At 61.0% G+C, this 19000-nt stretch overlaps 1 protein-coding gene across 1 annotated transcript in view; it reads left to right on the forward strand.

The window, feature by feature from the left end:
* Positions 1-18153, forward strand: part of LOC142477494 (E3 ubiquitin-protein ligase RNF113A-like) — a gene marked incomplete at its 3' end in the record, with an annotated part of 21972 nt that extends 3819 nt beyond the window's left edge. Inside the window, exons 3-4 of the mRNA XM_075582302.1 lie at positions 15681-15794; positions 18046-18153. Coding sequence (XP_075438417.1) covers positions 15681-15794; positions 18046-18153 — 222 coding nt within the window. The remainder of the gene's footprint in view (positions 1-15680; positions 15795-18045) is intronic.
* Between the last annotated feature and the right edge of the window lie 847 nt (positions 18154-19000).

Raw genomic sequence — 19000 nt, forward strand, 5'->3', positions numbered from 1 at the left:
TCTGCCTGTGTCACTGTGTCACCCTGCGGGGGGGGGGGGGACACAGACTCCATGTCCCATAGCTCCCTTCTGTCTGTGTCACTGTGTCACCCTGCGGGGGGAGGGACAGACTCCATGTCCCATAGCTCCCTTCTGCCTGTGTCACTGTGTCACCCTGCGGGGGGAGGGACAGACTCCATGTCCCATAGCTCCCTTCTGCCTGTGTCACCCTGCGGGGGAGGGACAGACTCCATGTCCCATAGCTCCCTTCTGTCTGTGTCACTGTGTCACCCTGCGGGGGGAGGGACAGACTCCATGTCCCATAGCTCCCTTCTGCCTGTGTCACCCTGCGGGGGGAGGGACAGACTCCATGTCCCATAGCCCCCTTCTCCCTGTGTCACTGTGTCACCCTGCGGGGGGAGGGACAGACCCCATGTCCCATAGCTCCCTTCTGTCTATGTGTCACTGTGTCACCCTGCGGGGGGGGGGGGGGGGACAGACTCCATATCCCATAGCTCCCTTCTGCCTGTGTCACTGTGTCACCCTGCGGGGGGAGGGACAGACTCCATGTCCCATAGCTCCCTTCTGTTTGTGTCACTGTGTCACCCTGCGGGGGGAGGGACAGACTCCATGTCCCATAGCTCCCTTCTGTCTGTGTCACTGTGTCACCCTGCAGGGGGAGGGACAGACTCCATGTCCCATAGCTCCCTTCTGCCTGTGTCACTGTGTCACCCTGCGGGGGGAGGGACAGTCTCCATGTCCCATAGCTCCCTTCTTCCTGTGTCACTGTGTCACACTGCGGGGGGAGGGACAGACTCCGTGTCCCATAGCTCCCTTCTCCCTGTCTCACTGTGTCACCCTGCGGGTGGAGGGACAGACTCCATGTCCCATAGCTCCCTTCTGTCTGTGTCACCCTGCAGGGGGAGGGACATACTCCATGTCCCATAGCTCCCTTCTCCCTGTGTCACCCTGCGGGGGGAGGGACAGACTCCATGTCCCATAGCTCCCTTCTGCCTGTGTCACTGTGTCACCCTGCGGGGGGAGGGACAGTCTCCATGTCCCATAGCTCCCTTCTTCCTGTGTCACTGTGTCATCCTGCGGGGGGAGGGACAGACTCCGTGTCCCATAGCTCCTTTCTCCCTGTGTCACTGTGTCACCCTGCGGGGGGAGGGACAGACTCCATGTCCCATAGCTCCCTTCTCCCTGTGTCACTGTGTCACCCTGCGGGGGGGGGGGGGGACAGACTCCATGTCCCATAGCTCCCTTCTGCCTGTGTCACTGTGTCACCCTGCGGGGGGGAGGGACAGACTCCATGTCCCATAGCTCCCGTCTCCCTGTGTCACTGTGTCACCCTGCGGGGGGAGGGACAGACTCCGTGTCCCATAGCTCCCTTCTCCCTGTGTCACTGTGTCACCCTGGGGGGGGAGGGACAGACTCCATGTCCCATAGCTCCCTTCTGCCTGTGTCACTGTGTCACCCTGCGGGGGGAGGGACAGACTCCATGTCCCATAGCTCCCTTCTCCCTGTGTCACTGTGTCACCCTGCGGGGGGAGGGACAGTCTCCATGTCCCATAGCTCCCTTCTGTCTGTGTCACTGTGTCACCCTGCGGGGGGAGGGACAGACTCCATGTCCCATAGCTCCCTTCTGTCTGTGTCGCCCTGCGGGGGGAGGGACAGGCTCCATGTCCCATAGCTCCCTTGTCACTGTGTCACCCTGCGGGGGGAGGGACAGTCTCCATGTCCCATAGCTCCCTTCTGTCTGTGTCATTGTGTCACCCTGCGGGGGGGGGGGGGGGGACAGACTCCATGTCCCATATCTCCCTTCTGCCTGTGTCACTGTGTCACCCTGCGGGGGGACGGACAGACTCCATGTCCCATAGCTCCCTTCTGTCTGTGTCATTGTGTCACCCTGCGGGGGGGGGGGGGGGGGACAGACTCCATGTCCCATAGCTCCCTTCTGTCTGTGTCGCCCTGCGGGGGGAGGGACAGGCTCCATGTCCCATAGCTCCCTTGTCACTGTGTCACTGTGTCACCCTGCGGGGGGAGGGACAGACCCCATGTCCCATAGCTCCCTTCTCCCTGTGTCACTGTGTCACCCTGCGGGGGGAGGGACAGACTCCATGTCCCATAGCTCCCTTCTGTCTGTGTCACTGTGTCACCCTGCGGGGGGAGGGACAGACTCCATGTCCCATAGCTCCCTTCTGTCTGTGTCACTGTGTCACCCTGCGGGGGGAGGGACAGTCTCCATGTCCCATAGCTCCCTTCCTGTGTCACTGTCACTGTGTCACCCTGCGGGGGGAGGGACAGACCCCATGTCCCATAGCTCCCTTCTCCCTGTGTCACTGTGTCACCCTGCGGGGGGAGGGACAGACTCCATGTCCCATAGCTCCCTTCTCCCTGTGTCACTGTGTCACCCTGCAGGGGGAGGGACAGACTCCATGTCCCATAGCTCCCTTCTCCCTGTGTCACTGTGTCACCCTGCGGGGGGGAGGGACAGACTCCATGTCCCATAGCTCCCTTCTCCCTGTGTCACTGTGTCACCCTGCGGGGCGAGGGACAGACTCCATGTCCCATAGCTCCCTTCTCCCTGTGTCACTGTGTCACCCTGCGGGGGGAGGGACAGACTCCATGTCCCATAGCTCCCTTCTGCCTGTGTCACTGTGTCACCCTGCGGGGGGAGGGACAGACTCCGTGTCCCATAGCTCCCTTCTCCCTGTGTCACCCTGCGGTGGGGAGGGACAGACTCCATGTCCCATAGCTCCCGTCTCCCTGTGTCACTGTGTCACCCTGCGGGGGGAGGGACAGACTCCACGTCCCATAGCTCCCTTCTCCCTGTGTCACTGTGTCACCCTGCGGGGGGAGGGACAGACTCCATGTCCCATAGCTCCCTTCTGTCTGTGTCACTGTGTCACCCTGCGGGGGGAGGGACAGTCTCCATGTCCCATAGCTCCCTTCTTCCTGTATCACTGTGTCACCCTGCGGGGGGAGGGACAGACTCCATGTCCCATAGCTCCCTTCTCCCTGTGTCACTGTGTCACCCTGCTGGGGGAGGGACAGACTCCATGTCCCATAGCTCCCTTCTCCCTGTGTCACCCTGCGGGGGGGAGGGACAGACTCCATGTCCCATAGCTCCCGTCTCCCTGTGTCACTGTGTCACCCTGCGGGGGGAGGGACAGACTCCATGTCCCATAGCTCCCTTCTCCCTGTGTCACTGTGTCACCCTGCGGGGGGGGGGGGACAGACTCCATGTCCCATAGCTCCTTTCTCCCTGTGTCACTGTGTCACCCTGCGGGGGGAGGGACAGACCCCATGTCCCATAGCTCCCTTCTGCCTGTGTCACTGTGTCACCCTGCAGGGGAGGGACAGTCTCCATGTCCCATAGCTCCCTTCTGTCTGTGTCACTGTGTCACCCTGCGGGGGGAGGGACAGACCCCATGTCCCATAGCTCCCTTCTCCCTGTGTCACTGTGTCACCCTGCGGGGGGAGGGACAGACTCCATGTCCCATAGCTCCCTTCTCCCTGTGTCACTGTGTCACCCTGCGGGGGGAGGGACAGACTCCATGTCCCATAGCTCCCTTCTCCCTGTGTCACTGTATCACCCTGCAGGGGGAGGGACAGACTCCATGTCCCATAGCTCCCTTCTCCCTGTGTCACTGTGTCACCCTGCGGGGGGGAGGGACAGACTCCATGTCCCATAGCTCCCTTGTCACTGTGTCACCCTGCGGGGCGAGGGACAGACTCCATGTCCCATAGCTCCCTTCTCCCTGTGTCACTGTGTCACCCTGCGGGGGGAGGGACAGACTCCATGTCCCATAGCTCCCTTCTGCCTGTGTCACTGTGTCACCCTGCGGGGGGAGGGACAGACTCCATGTCCCATAGCTCCCTTCTGTCTGTGTCACCCAGCGGGGGGAGGGACAGACTCCATGTCCCATAGCTCCCTCCTGCCTGTGTCACTGTGTCACCCTGCGGGGGGAGGGACAGACTCCATGTCCCATAGCTCCCTTCTCCCTGTGTCACTGTGTCACCCTGCGGGGGGAGGGACAGACTCCATGTCCCATAGCTCCCTTCAGCCTGTGTCACTGTGTCACCCTGCGGGGGGAGGGACAGACTCCATGTCCCATAGCTCCCTCCTGTCTGTGTCACTGTGTCACCCTGCGGGGGGAGGGACAGACTCCATGTCCCATAGCTCCCTTCTTCATGTGCCACTGTGTCACCCTGTGGGGGGAGGGACAGACTCCATGTCCCATAGCTCCCTTCTCCCTGTGTCACTGTGTCACCCTGCGGGGGGAGGGACAGACTCCATGTCCCATAGCTTCCTTCAGCCTGTGTCACTGTGTCACCCTGCGGGGGGAGGGACAGACTCCATGTCCCATAGCTCCCTCCTGTCTGTGTCACTGTGTCACCCTGCGGGGGGAGGGACAGACTCCGTGTCCCATAGCTCCCTTCTCCCTGTGCCACTGTGTCACCCTGTGGGGGGAGGGACAGACTCCATGTCCCATAGCTCCCTTCTGCCTGTGTCACTGTGTCACCCTGCGGGGGGAGGGACAGACTCCATGTCCCATAGCTCCCTTCTGCCTGTGTCACTGTGTCACCCTGCGGGGGGAGGGACAGACTCCATGTCCCAAAGCTCCCTTCTGTCTGTGTCCCTGTGTCACCCTGCGGGGGGAGGGACAGTCTCCATGTCCCATAGCTCCCTTCTTCCTGTGTCACTGTGTCACCCTGCGGGGGGAGGGACAGACTCCATGTCCCATAGCTCCCTTCTCCCTGTGTCACTGTGTCACCCTGCGGGGGGGGGGGGGGGACAGACTCCATGTCCCATAGCTCCTTTCTCCCTGTGTCACTGTGTCACCCTGCAGGGGAGGGACAGTCTCCATGTCCCATAGCTCCCTTCTGTCTGTGTCACTGTGTCACCCTGCGGGGGGAGGGACAGACTCCATGTCCCATAGCTCCCTCCTGCCTGTGTCACTGTGTCACCCTGCGGGTGGAGGGACAGACTCCATATCCCATAGCTTCCTTCTCCCTGTGTCACTGTGTCACCCTGCGGGGGGAGGGACAGACTTCATGTCCCATAGCTCCCTCCTGCCTGTGTCACTGTGTCACCCTGCGGGTGGAGGGACAGACTCCATATCCCATAGCTTCCTTCTCCCTGTGTCACTGTGTCACCCTGCGGGGGGAGGGACAGACTCCATGTCCCATAGCTCCCTTCTCCCTGTGTCACTGTGTCACCCTGCGGGGGGAGGGACAGACCCCATGTCCCATAGCTCCCTTCTCCCTGTGTCACTGTGTCACCCTGCGGGGGGAGGAACAGACTCCATGTCCCATAGCTCCCTTCTGTCTGTGTCACTGTGTCACCCTGCGGGGGGAGGGACAGACTCCATGTCCCATAGCTCCCTTCTCCCTGTGTCACTGTGTCACCCTGCGGGGGGAGGGACAGACTCCATGTCCCATAGCTCCCTTCTGTCTGTGTCACTGTGTCACCCTGCGGGGGGAGGGACAGACTCCATGTCCCATAGCTCCCTTCTGTCTGTGTCACTGTGTCACCCTGCGGGGGGAGGGACAGACCCCATGTCCCATAGCTCCCTTCTCCCTGTGTCACTGTGTCACCCTGCGGGGGGAGGAACAGACTCCATGTCCCATAGCTCCCTTCTGTCTGTGTCACTGTGTCACCCTGCGGGGGAGGGACAGACTCCATGTCCCATAGCTCCCTTCCTGTGTCACTGTGTCACTGTGTCACCCTGCGGGGGGAGGGACAGACCCCATGTCCCATAGCTCCCTTCTCCCTGTGTCACTGTGTCACCCTGCGGGGGGAGGGACAGACTCCATGTCCCATAGCTCCCTTCTCCCTGTGTCACTGTGTCACCCTGCAGGGGGAGGGACAGACTCCATGTCCCATAGCTCCCTTCTCCCTGTGTCACTGTGTCACCCTGCGGGGGGGAGGGACAGACTCCATGTCCCATAGCTCCCTTGTCACTGTGTCACCCTGCGGGGGGAGGGACAGACTCCATGTCCCATAGCTCCCTTCTCCCTGTGTCACTGTGTCACCCTGCGGGGGGAGGGACAGACTCCATGTCCCATAGCTCCCTTCTGCCTGTGTCACTGTGTCACCCTGCGGGGGGAGGGACAGACTCCATGTCCCATAGCTCCCTTCTGTCTGTGTCACCCAGCGGGGGGAGGGACAGACTCCATGTCCCATAGCTCCCTCCTGCCTGTGTCACTGTGTCACCCTGCGGGGGGAGGGACAGACTCCATGTCCCATAGCTCCCTTCTCCCTGTGTCACTGTGTCACCCTGCGGGGGGAGGGACAGACTCCATGTCCCATAGCTCCCTTCTGCCTGTGTCACTGTGTCACCCTGCGGGGGGAGGGACAGACTCCATGTCCCATAGCTCCCTCCTGTCTGTGTCACTGTGTCACCCTGCGGGGGGAGGGACAGACTCCATGTCCCATAGCTCCCTTGTGTCACTGTGTCACCCTGCGAGGGGAGGGACAGACTCCGTGTCCCATAGCTCCCTTCTGCCTGTGTCACTGTGTCACCCTGCGGGGGGAGGGACAGACTCCGTGTCCCTTAGCTCCCTTCTCCCTGTGCCACTGTGTCACCCTGTGGGGGGAGGGACAGACTCCATGTCCCATAGCTCCCTTCTGCCTGTGTCACTGTGTCACCCTGCGGGGGGAGGGACAGACTCCATGTCCCATAGCTCCCTTCTGCCTGTGTCACTGTGTCACCCTGCGGGGGGAGGGACAGACTCCATGTCCCATAGCTCCCTTCTGTCTGTTTCCCTGTGTCACCCTGCGGGGGGAGAGACAGACTCCATGTCCCATAGCTCCCTTCTGTCTGTGTCACTGTGTCACCCTGCGGGGGGAGGGACAGACTCCATGTCCCATAGCTCCCTTCTGTCTGTATCACTGTGTCACCCTGCGGGTGGAGGGACAGACTCCATATCCCATAGCTCCCTTCTCCCTGTGTCACTGTGTCACCCTGCGGGGGGAGGGACAGACTTCATGTCCCATAGCTCCCTTCTGTCTGTGTCACTGTGTCACCCTGCGGGGGGAGGAACAGACTCCATGTCCCATAGCTCCCTTCTCCCTGTGTCACTGTGTCACCCTGCGGGGGGAGGGACAGACTCCATGTCCCATAGCTCCCTTCTCCCTGTGTCACTGTGTCACCCTGCGGGGGGAGGGACAGACTCCATGTCCCATAGCTCCCTTCTGTCTGTGTCACTGTGTCACCCTGCGGGGGGAGGAACAGACTCCATGTCCCATAGCTCCCTTCTGTCTGTGTCACTGTGTCACCCTGCGGGGGGAGGGACAGACTCCATATCCCATAGCTCCCTTCTCCCTGTGTCACTGTGTCACCCTGCGGGGGAGGAACAGACTCCATGTCCCATAGCTCCCTTCTGTCTGTGTCACTGTGTCACCCTGCGGGGGGAGGGACAGACTCCATATCCCATAGCTCCCTTCTCCCTGTGTCACTGTGTCACCCTGCGGGGGGAGGGACAGACTTCATGTCCCATAGCTCCCTTCTGTCTGTGTCACTGTGTCACCCTGCGGGGGGAGGAACAGACTCCATGTCCCATAGCTCCCTTCTCCCTGTGTCACTGTGTCACCCTGCGGGGGGAGGGACAGACTCCATGTCCCATAGCTCCCTTCTGTCTGTGTCACTGTGTCACCCTGCGGGGGGAGGGACAGACTTCATGTCCCATAGCTCCCTTCTGTCTGTGTCACTGTGTCACCCTGCGGGGGGAGGAACAGACTCCATGTCCCATAGCTCCCTTCTCCCTGTGTCACTGTGTCACCCTGTGGGGGGAGGGACAGACTCCATGTCCCATAGCTCCCTTCTCCTTGTGTCACTGTGTCACCCTGCGGAGGGAGGGACAGACTCCATGTCCCATAGCTCCCTTCTCCCTTTGTCACTGTGTCACCCTGCGGGGGGAGGGACAGACTCCATGTCCCATAGCTCCCTTCTGTCTGTGTCACTGTGTCACCCTGCGGGGGGAGGGACAGACTCCATGTCCCATAGCTCCCTTCTGTCTGTGTCACTGTGTCACCCTGCGGGGGGAGGGACAGACTCCATGTCCCATAGCTCCTTTTCCCTGTGTCACTGTGTCACCCTGCGGGGGGAGGGACAGACTCCATGTCCCATAGCTCCCTTCTGTCTGTGTCACTGTGTCACCCTGCGGGGGGAGGGACAGACTCCGTGTCCCATAGCTCCCTTCTCCCTGTGTCACCCTGGGGGGGGGGAGGGACACACTCCGTGTCCCATAGCTCCCTTCTGTCTGTGTCACTGTCACCCTGCGGGGGGAGGGACAGACTCAATGTCCCATAGCTCCCTTCTGTCTGTGTCACTGTGTCACCCTGCAGGGGGAGGGACAGACTCCATGTCCCATAGCTCCCTTCTCCCTGTGTCACTGTGTCACCCTGCGGGGGGAGGGACAGACTCCATGTCCCATAGCTCCCTTCTGCCTGTGTCACTGTGTCACCCTGCGGGGGGAGGGACAGACTCCATGTCCCATAGCTCCCTTCTCCCTGTGTCACCCTGCGGGGGGAGGGACAGGCTCCATGTCCCATAGCTCCCTTCTGCCTGTGTCACTGTGTCACCCTGCGGGGGGAGGGACAGACTCCATGTCCCATAGCTCCCTTCTCCCTGTGTCACCCTGCGGGGGGAGGGACAGACTCCATGTCCCAAACTCCCTTCTCCCTGTGTCACTGTGTCACCCTGCGGGGGGAGGGACAGACTCCATGTCCCATAGCTCCCTTCTCCCTGTGTCACTGTGTCACCCTGCGGGGGGAGGGACAGACTCCATGTCCCATAGCTCCCTCCTGTCTGTGTCACTGTGTCACCCTGCGGGGGGAGGGACAGACTCCGTGTCCCATAGCTCCCTTCTCCCTGTGCCACTGTGTCACCCTGCGGGGGGAGGGACAGACTCCATGTCCCATAGCTCCCTTCTGCCTGTGTCACTGTGTCACCCTGCGGGGGGAGGGACAGACTCCATGTCCCATAGCTCCCTTCTGCCTGTGTCACTGTGTCACCCTGCGGGGGGAGGGACAGACTCCATGACCCAAAGCTCCCTTCTGTCTGTGTCCCTGTGTCACCCTGCGGGGGGAGGGACAGTCTCCATGTCCCATAGCTCCCTTCTTCCTGTGTCACTGTGTCACCCTGCGGGGGGAGGGACAGACTCCATGTCCCATAGCTCCCTTCTCCCTGTGTCACTGTGTCACCCTGCGGGGGGGGGGGGGGGACAGACTCCATGTCCCATAGCTCCTTTCTCCCTGTGTCACTGTGTCACCCTGCAGGGGAGGGACAGTCTCCATGTCCCATAGCTCCCTTCTGTCTGTGTCACTGTGTCACCCTGCGGGGGGAGGGACAGACTCCATGTCCCATAGCTCCCTCCTGCCTGTGTCACTGTGTCACCCTGCGGGTGGAGGGACAGACTCCATATCCCATAGCTTCCTTCTCCCTGTGTCACTGTGTCACCCTGCGGGGGGAGGGACAGACTTCATGTCCCATAGCTCCCTCCTGCCTGTGTCACTGTGTCACCCTGCGGGTGGAGGGACAGACTCCATATCCCATAGCTTCCTTCTCCCTGTGTCACTGTGTCACCCTGCGGGGGGAGGGACAGACTCCATGTCCCATAGCTCCCTTCTCCCTGTGTCACTGTGTCACCCTGCGGGGGGAGGGACAGACCCCATGTCCCATAGCTCCCTTCTCTCTGTGTCACTGTGTCACCCTGCGGGGGGAGGGACAGACTCCATGTCCCATAGCTCCCTTCTCCCTGTGTCACTGTGTCACCCTGCGGGGGGAGGAACAGACTCCATGTCCCATAGCTCCCTTCTGTCTGTGTCACTGTGTCACCCTGCGGGGGGAGGGACAGACTCCATGTCCCATAGCTCCCTTCTGTCTGTGTCACTGTGTCACCCTGCGGGGGGAGGGACAGACTCCATGTCCCATAGCTCCCTTCTGTCTGTGTCACTGTGTCACCCTGCGGGGGGAGGGACAGTCTCCATGTCCCATAGCTCCCTTCCTGTGTCACTGTGTCACTGTGTCACCCTGCGGGGGGAGGGACAGACCCCATGTCCCATAGCTCCCTTCTCCCTGTGTCACTGTGTCACCCTGCGGGGGGAGGGACAGACTCCATGTCCCATAGCTCCCTTCTCCCTGTGTCACTGTGTCACCCTGCAGGGGGAGGGACAGACTCCATGTCCCATAGCTCCCTTCTCCCTGTGTCACTGTGTCACCCTGCGGGGGGGAGGGACAGACTCCATGTCCCATAGCTCCCTTGTCACTGTGTCACCCTGCGGGGGGAGGGACAGACTCCATGTCCCATAGCTCCCTTCTCCCTGTGTCACTGTGTCACCCTGCGGGGGGAGGGACAGACTCCATGTCCCATAGCTCCCTTCTGCCTGTGTCACTGTGTCACCCTGCGGGGGGAGGGACAGACTCCATGTCCCATAGCTCCCTTCTGTCTGTGTCACCCAGCGGGGGGAGGGACAGACTCCATGTCCCATAGCTCCCTCCTGCCTGTGTCACTGTGTCACCCTGCGGGGGGAGGGACAGACTCCATGTCCCATAGCTCCCTTCTCCCTGTGTCACTGTGTCACCCTGCGGGGGGAGGGACAGACTCCATGTCCCATAGCTCCCTTCTGCCTGTGTCACTGTGTCACCCTGCGGGGGGAGGGACAGACTCCATGTCCCATAGCTCCCTCCTGTCTGTGTCACTGTGTCACCCTGCGGGGGGAGGGACAGACTCCATGTCCCATAGCTCCCTTCTCCTTGTGTCACTGTGTCACCCTGCGAGGGGAGGGACAGACTCCGTGTCCCATAGCTCCCTTCTGCCTGTGTCACTGTGTCACCCTGCGGGGGGAGGGACAGACTCCGTGTCCCATAGCTCCCTTCTCCCTGTGCCACTGTGTCACCCTGTGGGGGGAGGGACAGACTCCATGTCCCATAGCTCCCTTCTGCCTGTGTCACTGTGTCACCCTGCGGGGGGAGGGACAGACTCCATGTCCCATAGCTCCCTTCTGCCTGTGTCACTGTGTCACCCTGCGGGGGGAGGGACAGACTCCATGTCCCATAGCTCCCTTCTGTCTGTGTCCCTGTGTCACCCTGCGGGGGGAGAGACAGACTCCATGTCCCATAGCTCCCTTCTGTCTGTGTCACTGTGTCACCCTGCGGGGGGAGGGACAGACTCCATGTCCCATAGCTCCCTTCTGTCTGTATCACTGTGTCACCCTGCGGGTGGAGGGACAGACTCCATATCCCATAGCTCCCTTCTCCCTGTGTCACTGTGTCACCCTGCGGGGGGAGGGACAGACTTCATGTCCCATAGCTCCCTTCTGTCTGTGTCACTGTGTCACCCTGCGGGGGGAGGAACAGACTCCATGTCCCATAGCTCCCTTCTCCCTGTGTCACTGTGTCACCCTGCGGGGGGAGGGACAGACTCCATGTCCCATAGCTCCCTTCTGTCTGTGTCACTGTGTCACCCTGCGGGGGGAGGAACAGACTCCATGTCCCATAGCTCCCTTCTGTCTGTGTCACTGTGTCACCCTGCGGGGGGAGGGACAGACTCCATATCCCATAGCTCCCTTCTCCCTGTGTCACTGTGTCACCCTGCGGGGGGAGGAACAGACTCCATGTCCCATAGCTCCCTTCTGTCTGTGTCACTGTGTCACCCTGCGGGGGGAGGGACAGACTCCATATCCCATAGCTCCCTTCTCCCTGTGTCACTGTGTCACCCTGCGGGGGGAGGGACAGACTTCATGTCCCATAGCTCCCTTCTGTCTGTGTCACTGTGTCACCCTGCGGGGGGAGGAACAGACTCCATGTCCCATAGCTCCCTTCTCCCTGTGTCACTGTGTCACCCTGCGGGGGGAGGGACAGACTCCATGTCCCATAGCTCCCTTCTGTCTGTGTCACTGTGTCACCCTGCGGGGGGAGGGACAGACTCCATGTCCCATAGCTCCCTTCTGTCTGTGTCACTGTGTCACCCTGCGGGGGGAGGAACAGACTCCATGTCCCATAGCTCCCTTCTGTCTGTGTCACTGTGTCACCCTGCGGGGGGAGGGACAGACTCCATATCCCATAGCTCCCTTCTCCCTGTGTCACTGTGTCACCCTGCGGGGGGAGGGACAGACTCCGTGTCCCATAGCTCCCTTCTCCCTGTGTCACCCTGCGGGGGGAGGGACAGACCGCATGTCCCATAGCTCCCTTCTCCCTGTGTCACTGTGTCACCCTGTGGGGGGAGGGACAGACTCCATGTCCCATAGCTCCCTTCTCCTTGTGTCACTGTGTCACCCTGCGGAGGGAGGGACAGACTCCATGTCCCATAGCTCCCTTCTCCCTTTGTCACTGTGTCACCCTGCGGGGGGAGGGACAGACTCCATGTCCCATAGCTCCCTTCTGTCTGTGTCACTGTGTCACCCTGCGGGGGGAGGGACAGACTCCATGTCCCATAGCTCCCTTCTGTCTGTGTCACTGTGTCACCCTGCGGGGGGAGGGACAGACTCCATGTCCCATAGCTCCTTTTCCCTGTGTCACTGTGTCACCCTGCGGGGGGAGGGACAGACTCCATGTCCCATAGCTCCCTTCTGTCTGTGTCACTGTGTCACCCTGCGGGGGGAGGGACAGACTCCGTGTCCCATAGCTCCCTTCTCCCTGTGTCACCCTGGGGGGGGGGGAGGGACACACTCCGTGTCCCATAGCTCCCTTCTGTCTGTGTCACTGTCACCCTGCGGGGGGAGGGACAGACTCAATGTCCCATAGCTCCCTTCTGTCTGTGTCACTGTGTCACCCTGCAGGGGGAGGGACAGACTCCATGTCCCATAGCTCCCTTCTCCCTGTGTCACTGTGTCACCCTGCGGGGGGAGGGACAGACTCCATGTCCCATAGCTCCCTTCTGCCTGTGTCACTGTGTCACCCTGCGGGGGGAGGGACAGACTCCATGTCCCATAGCTCCCTTCTCCCTGTGTCACCCTGCGGGGGGAGGGACAGGCTCCATGTCCCATAGCTCCCTTCTGCCTGTGTCACTGTGTCACCCTGCGGGGGGAGGGACAGACTCCATGTCCCATAGCTCCCTTCTCCCTGTGTCACCCTGCGGGGGGAGGGACAGACTCCATGTCCCAAACTCCCTTCTCCCTGTGTCACTGTGTCACCCTGCGGGGGGAGGGACAGACTCCATGTCCCATAGCTCCCTTCTCCCTGTGTCACTGTGTCACCCTGCGGGGGGAGGGACAGACTCCATGTCCCTTAGCTCCCTTCTTCCTGTGTCACTGTGTCACCCTGCGGGGGGAGGGTCAGACTCCATGTCCCATAGCTCCCTTCTGCCTGTGTCACTGTGTCACCCTGCGGGGGGAGGGACAGATTCCATGTCCCATAGCTCCCTTCTGCCTGTGTCACTGTGTCACCCTGCGGGGGGAGGGACAGACTCCATGTCCCATAGCTCCCTTCTGCCTGTGCCACTGTGTCACCCTGCGGGGAGAGGGACAGACTCCATGTCCCATAGCTCCCTTCTGCCTGTGTCACTGTGTCACCCTGCGGGGGGAGGGACAGACTCCATGTCCCATAGCTCCCTTCTCCCTGTGTCACTGTGTCACCCTGCGGGGGGAGGGACAGACTCCATGTCCCATAGCTCCCTTCTCCCTGTGTCACTGTGTCACCCTGCGGGGGGAGGGACATACTCCATGTCCCATAGCTCCCTTCTGCCTGTGTCACTGTGTCACCCTGCGGGGGGAGGGACAGACTCCGTGTCCCATAGCTCCCTCCTGCCTGTGTCACTGTGTCACCGTGCGGGGGGAGGGACAGACTCCATGTCCCATAGCTCCCTTCTGTCTGTGTCACTGTGTCACCCTGCGGGGGGAGGGACAGACTCCATGTCCCATAGCTCCCTTCTGCCTGTGTCACTGTGTCACCCTGCGGGGGGAGGGACAGACTCCGTGTCCCATAGCTCCCTCCTGCCTGTGTCACTGTGTCACCCTGCGGGGTGACGGACAGACTCCATGTCCCATAGCTCCCTTCTGTCTGTGTCACTGTGTCACCCTGCGGGGGGAGGGACAGACTCCATGTCCCATAGCTCCCTTCTGCCTGTGTCACTGTGTCACCCTGCGGGGGAGGGACAGACTCCATGTCCCATAGCTCCCTTCTCCCTGTGTCACTGTGTCACTGTGTCACCCTGCGGGGGGAGGGACAGACTCCGTGTCCCATAGCTCCCTTCTGCCTGTGTCACTGTGTCACCCTGCGGGGGGAGGAACAGACTCCATGTCCCATAGCTCCCTTCTCCCTGTGTCACTGTGTCACCCTGCGGGGGGAGGGACAGACTCCATGTCCCATAGCTCCCTTCTCCCTGTGTCACTGTGTCATCCTGCGGGGGGAGGGACAGACTCCATGTCCCATAGCTCCCTTCTCCCTGTGTCACTGTGTCACCCTGCGGGGGGAAGGCCAGACTCCATGTCCCATAGCTCCCTTCTCCCTGTGTCACTGTGTCACCCTGCGGGGGGAGGGACAGACTCCATGTCCCATAGCTCCCTTCTGTCTGTGTCACCCTGCGGGGGGAGGGACAGACTCCATGACCCATAGCTCCCTTCTGTCTGTGTCACTGTGTCACCCTGCGGGGGGAGGGACAGACTCCATGTCCCATAGCTCCCTTCTCCCTGTGTCACTTGTCACCCTGCGGGGGGAGGGACAGACTCACTGTGTCACCCTGCGTGGGGGAGGGACAGACTCCCTGTGTCACTGTGTCACCCTGTGGGGGGAGGGACAGACTCACCGTGTCACCCTGCGTGGGGGAGGGGCAGACTCCCTGTGTCACCCTGTGGGGGGAGGGACAGACTCCCTGTGTCACCCTGCGGGGGGGGGAGGGACACACTCCCTGTTTCACTGTGTCACCCTGCGGGGGGAGGGACAGACTCCCTGTGTCACTGTGTCACCATGCGGGGGGAGGGACAGACTCCCTGTGTCACTGTGTCACCCTGCGGGGGGAGGGACAGACTCCCTGTGTCACTGTGTCACCCTGCGGGGGGAGGGACACACTCACTGTGTCACTGTGTCACCCTGCGGGGGGAGGGACACACTCACTGTGTCACCCTGCGGGGGGGAGGGACAGACTTCCTGTGTCACTGTGTCACCCTGCGGGGGGGAGGGACAGACTCCCTGTGTCACTGTGTCACCCTACGGATGGGAGGGACAGACTCCCTGTGTCACTGTGTCACCCTGTGGGTGGAGGGACAGACTCCCTGTGTCACTCTGCGGGGGGGAGGGGCAGACTCCCTGTGTCACCCTGTGGGGGGAGGGACAGACTCCCTGTGTCACTGTGTCACCCTGCGGGGGGGGAGGGACACACTCCCTGTGTCACTGTGTCACCCTGTGGGGGGGAGGGACACACTCCCTGTGTCACTGTGTCACCCTGCGGGGGGAGGGACAGACTCCCTGTGTCACCCTGCGGGGGGAGGGACAGACTCCCTGTGTCACTGTGTCACCCTGCGGGGGGAGGGACAGACTCCCTGTTTCACTGTGTCACCCTGCGGGGGGAGGGACACACTCACTGTGTCACTGTGTCACCCTGCGGGGGGAGGGACAGACTCCCTGTTTCACTGTGTCACCCTGCGGGGGGAGGGACACACTCCCTGTGTCACTGTGTCACCCTGCGGGGGGAGGGACACACTCCCTGTGGGGTTTTGACATTCCCCCCCCCCCCTCTTCGTGTTTCCGTCCCAGACGAAGCAGACAGTGAAGGACACCCCGGGAGACGGGCGGAGCAGCAGTGAGGAGGAGGAGGGGAAGACGGGGAAGAAGGGGATCACCGTGTCCTACAAATCCACCCGCTCAGCGGTGAGAACCCTGCAGGAGCCGTGGGCCCTCCCAGAATCCTCAGCGGCATCCCGGCCAATCACATGAAACTACGTGTGACTCAGAGCCTAGTGTGTTGCACACACACTCACTCACTCCTCCCATCACACACACACACACACACACACACACACACACACACACACACACACACACACACACACACACACACACACACACACACACACTCCCCCATCACACACACACACTCCTCCCATCACACACACACACTCCTCCCATCACACACACACACTCCTCCCATCACACACACTCACTCCTCCCATCACACACACTCACTCCTCCCATCACACACACTCACACCTCCCATCACACACACTCACTCCTCCCATCACACACACTCACTCCTCCCATCACACACACTCACTCCTCCCATCACACACACTCACTCCTCCCATCACACACACACACTCCTCCCATCACACACACACACACACACACACACACACACACACACACACACACACACACACACACACACACACACACACACACACACACACACACACACACTTCTCCCATCACAGACACCCCCCCATCACACACACACACACACACACACACACACACACACACACACCCATCCCACACACACCCCTCCCATCACACACACATTCACTCCTCCCATCACACACACACACACACTCACTCCTCCCATCACACACACACACACACACACACTCACTCCTCCCATCACACACACACACACACACACACACACACACACACACTCACTCCTCCCATCACACACACACACACACACACTCACTCCTCCCATCACACACACTCACTCCTCCCATCACACACACTCCTCCCATCACACACACTCACTCCTCCCATCACACACACTCACTCCTCCCATCACACACACACACACACACACACACACACACACACACACACACAACACACACACACACACACACTTCTCCCATCACACACACACCCCCCATCACACACACACACAGACTCACTCCTCCCATCACACACACTCACTCCTCCCATCACACACACTCACTCCTCCCATCACACACACTCACTCCTCCCATCACACACACACACACACACACACACACACACACACACACACACACACACACACACACACACACACACACTTCTCCCATCTCACACACACACACACAGACTCACTCCTCCCATCACACACACTCACTCCTCCCATCACACACACATTCACTCCTCCCATCACACACACTCACTCCTCCCATCACACACACTCACTCACTCCTCCCATCACACACACACACACACACACACACACACACACACACACACACACACACTTCTCCCATCACACACACACACACTTCTCCCATCACACACACACACACACTTCTCCCATCACACACACACACACACACTTCTCCCATCACACACACACACACACTTCTCCCATCACACACCCCTCCCATCACACACACACACACACCCCCCTCCCATCACACACTTCTCCCATCACACACACACACCCCTCCCATCACACACACACACACACACTTCTCCCATCACACACACACACACACACACACCCCCTCCCATCACACACTTCTCCCATCACACACACACCCCTCCCATCACACACTCCTCCCATCACACACACACACCCCTCCCATCACACACTCCTCCCATCACACACACCCCTCCCATCACACACACACACACACTTCTCCCATCACACACACACACACACACACCCCTCCCATCACACACTTCTCCCATCACACACACACCCCTCCCATCACACACTTCTCCCATCACACACACATTCACTCCTCCCATCAAACACACACTCACTCCTCCCATCACACACACACTCACTCCTCCCATCACACACACTCACTCCTCCCATCACACACACACTCACTACTCCCATCACACACACACTCACTACTCCCATCACACACACACTCACTACTCCCATCACACACACACTCACTCCTCCCATCACACACACACTCACTCCTCCCATCACACACACACTCACTCCTCCCATCACACACACACTCACTCCTCCCATCACACACACACACACACACACACACACACACACACACACACACACACACACACACTCCTCCCATCACACACACACACACTCACTCCTCCCATCACACACACACACACACACACACACACACACACACACACACACACACACTCACATCCAATCACAAACTCTGCTGCTGTTTCCCAGAAACCCGTGGGGCCGGACGACATGGGAGCGACCGCCACGTACGATTTGGACACGGAGAAAGACAAAGACGCTCAGGCGATATTCGAGCGCAGCCAAAAAATCCAAGAGGTGAGGAGTCTGCGGGGGGCTGGGGAGGGTCTGCGGGGGGAGGGTCTGTGGGGGGCTGGGGAGGGTCTGCGGGGGGCTGGGGAGGGTCTGCGGGGGGCTGGGGAGGGTCTGCGGGGGGCTGGGGAGGGTCTGCGGGGGGCTGGGGAGGGTCTGCGGGGGGCTGGGGAGGGTCTGCGGGGGGCTGGGGAGGGTCTGCGGGGGGCTGGGGAGGGTCTGCGGGGGGCTGGGGAGGGTCTGCGGGGGGCTGGGGAGGGTCTGCGGGGGGTGGGGAGGGTGTGGGGGGTGACCCCCAGGGGGGAGCGTTACGGGGGACCGGGAAGGGGTGGGGAGACCCCACAGAGCGGCTTACATAGACATGCTCTCACCATCACTCTGCAAATCCCCTCTTCCTCCTTGTGTGTCAGTAACACTTTGAGTGCCAAAGGACGTAGCCATGGGGCCCCAGGGCTCTCTCACCGGGCTGTGTCTCTGCCTCTCCCACCGGGCTGTGTCTCTGCCTCTCCCACCGGGCTGTGTCTCTGCCTCTCTCTGCCTCTCTCACCGGGCTGTCTCTCTGCCTCTCCCACCGGGCTGTGTCTCTGCCTCTCTCTGCCTCTCTCACCGGGCTGTCTCTCTGCCTCTCCCACCGGGCTGTGTCTCTGCCTCTCTCTGCCTCTCTCACCGGGCTGTGTCTCTGCCCCTCTCTCACCGGGCTGTGTCTCTGCCTCTCCCACCGGGCTATCTCACTGCCCCTCTCTCACCGGGCTGTGTCTCTGCCCCTCTCTCACCGGGCTGTGTCTCTGCCCCTCTCTCACCGGGCTGTGTCTCTGCCCCTCTCTCACCGGGCTATCTCTCTGCCCCTCTCTCA

The sequence above is a fragment of the Ascaphus truei genome, unplaced genomic scaffold (genome assembly GCF_040206685.1).
Source record: "Ascaphus truei isolate aAscTru1 unplaced genomic scaffold, aAscTru1.hap1 HAP1_SCAFFOLD_2146, whole genome shotgun sequence".
In the NCBI taxonomy this organism is placed as follows: Eukaryota; Metazoa; Chordata; class Amphibia; order Anura; family Ascaphidae; genus Ascaphus; species Ascaphus truei.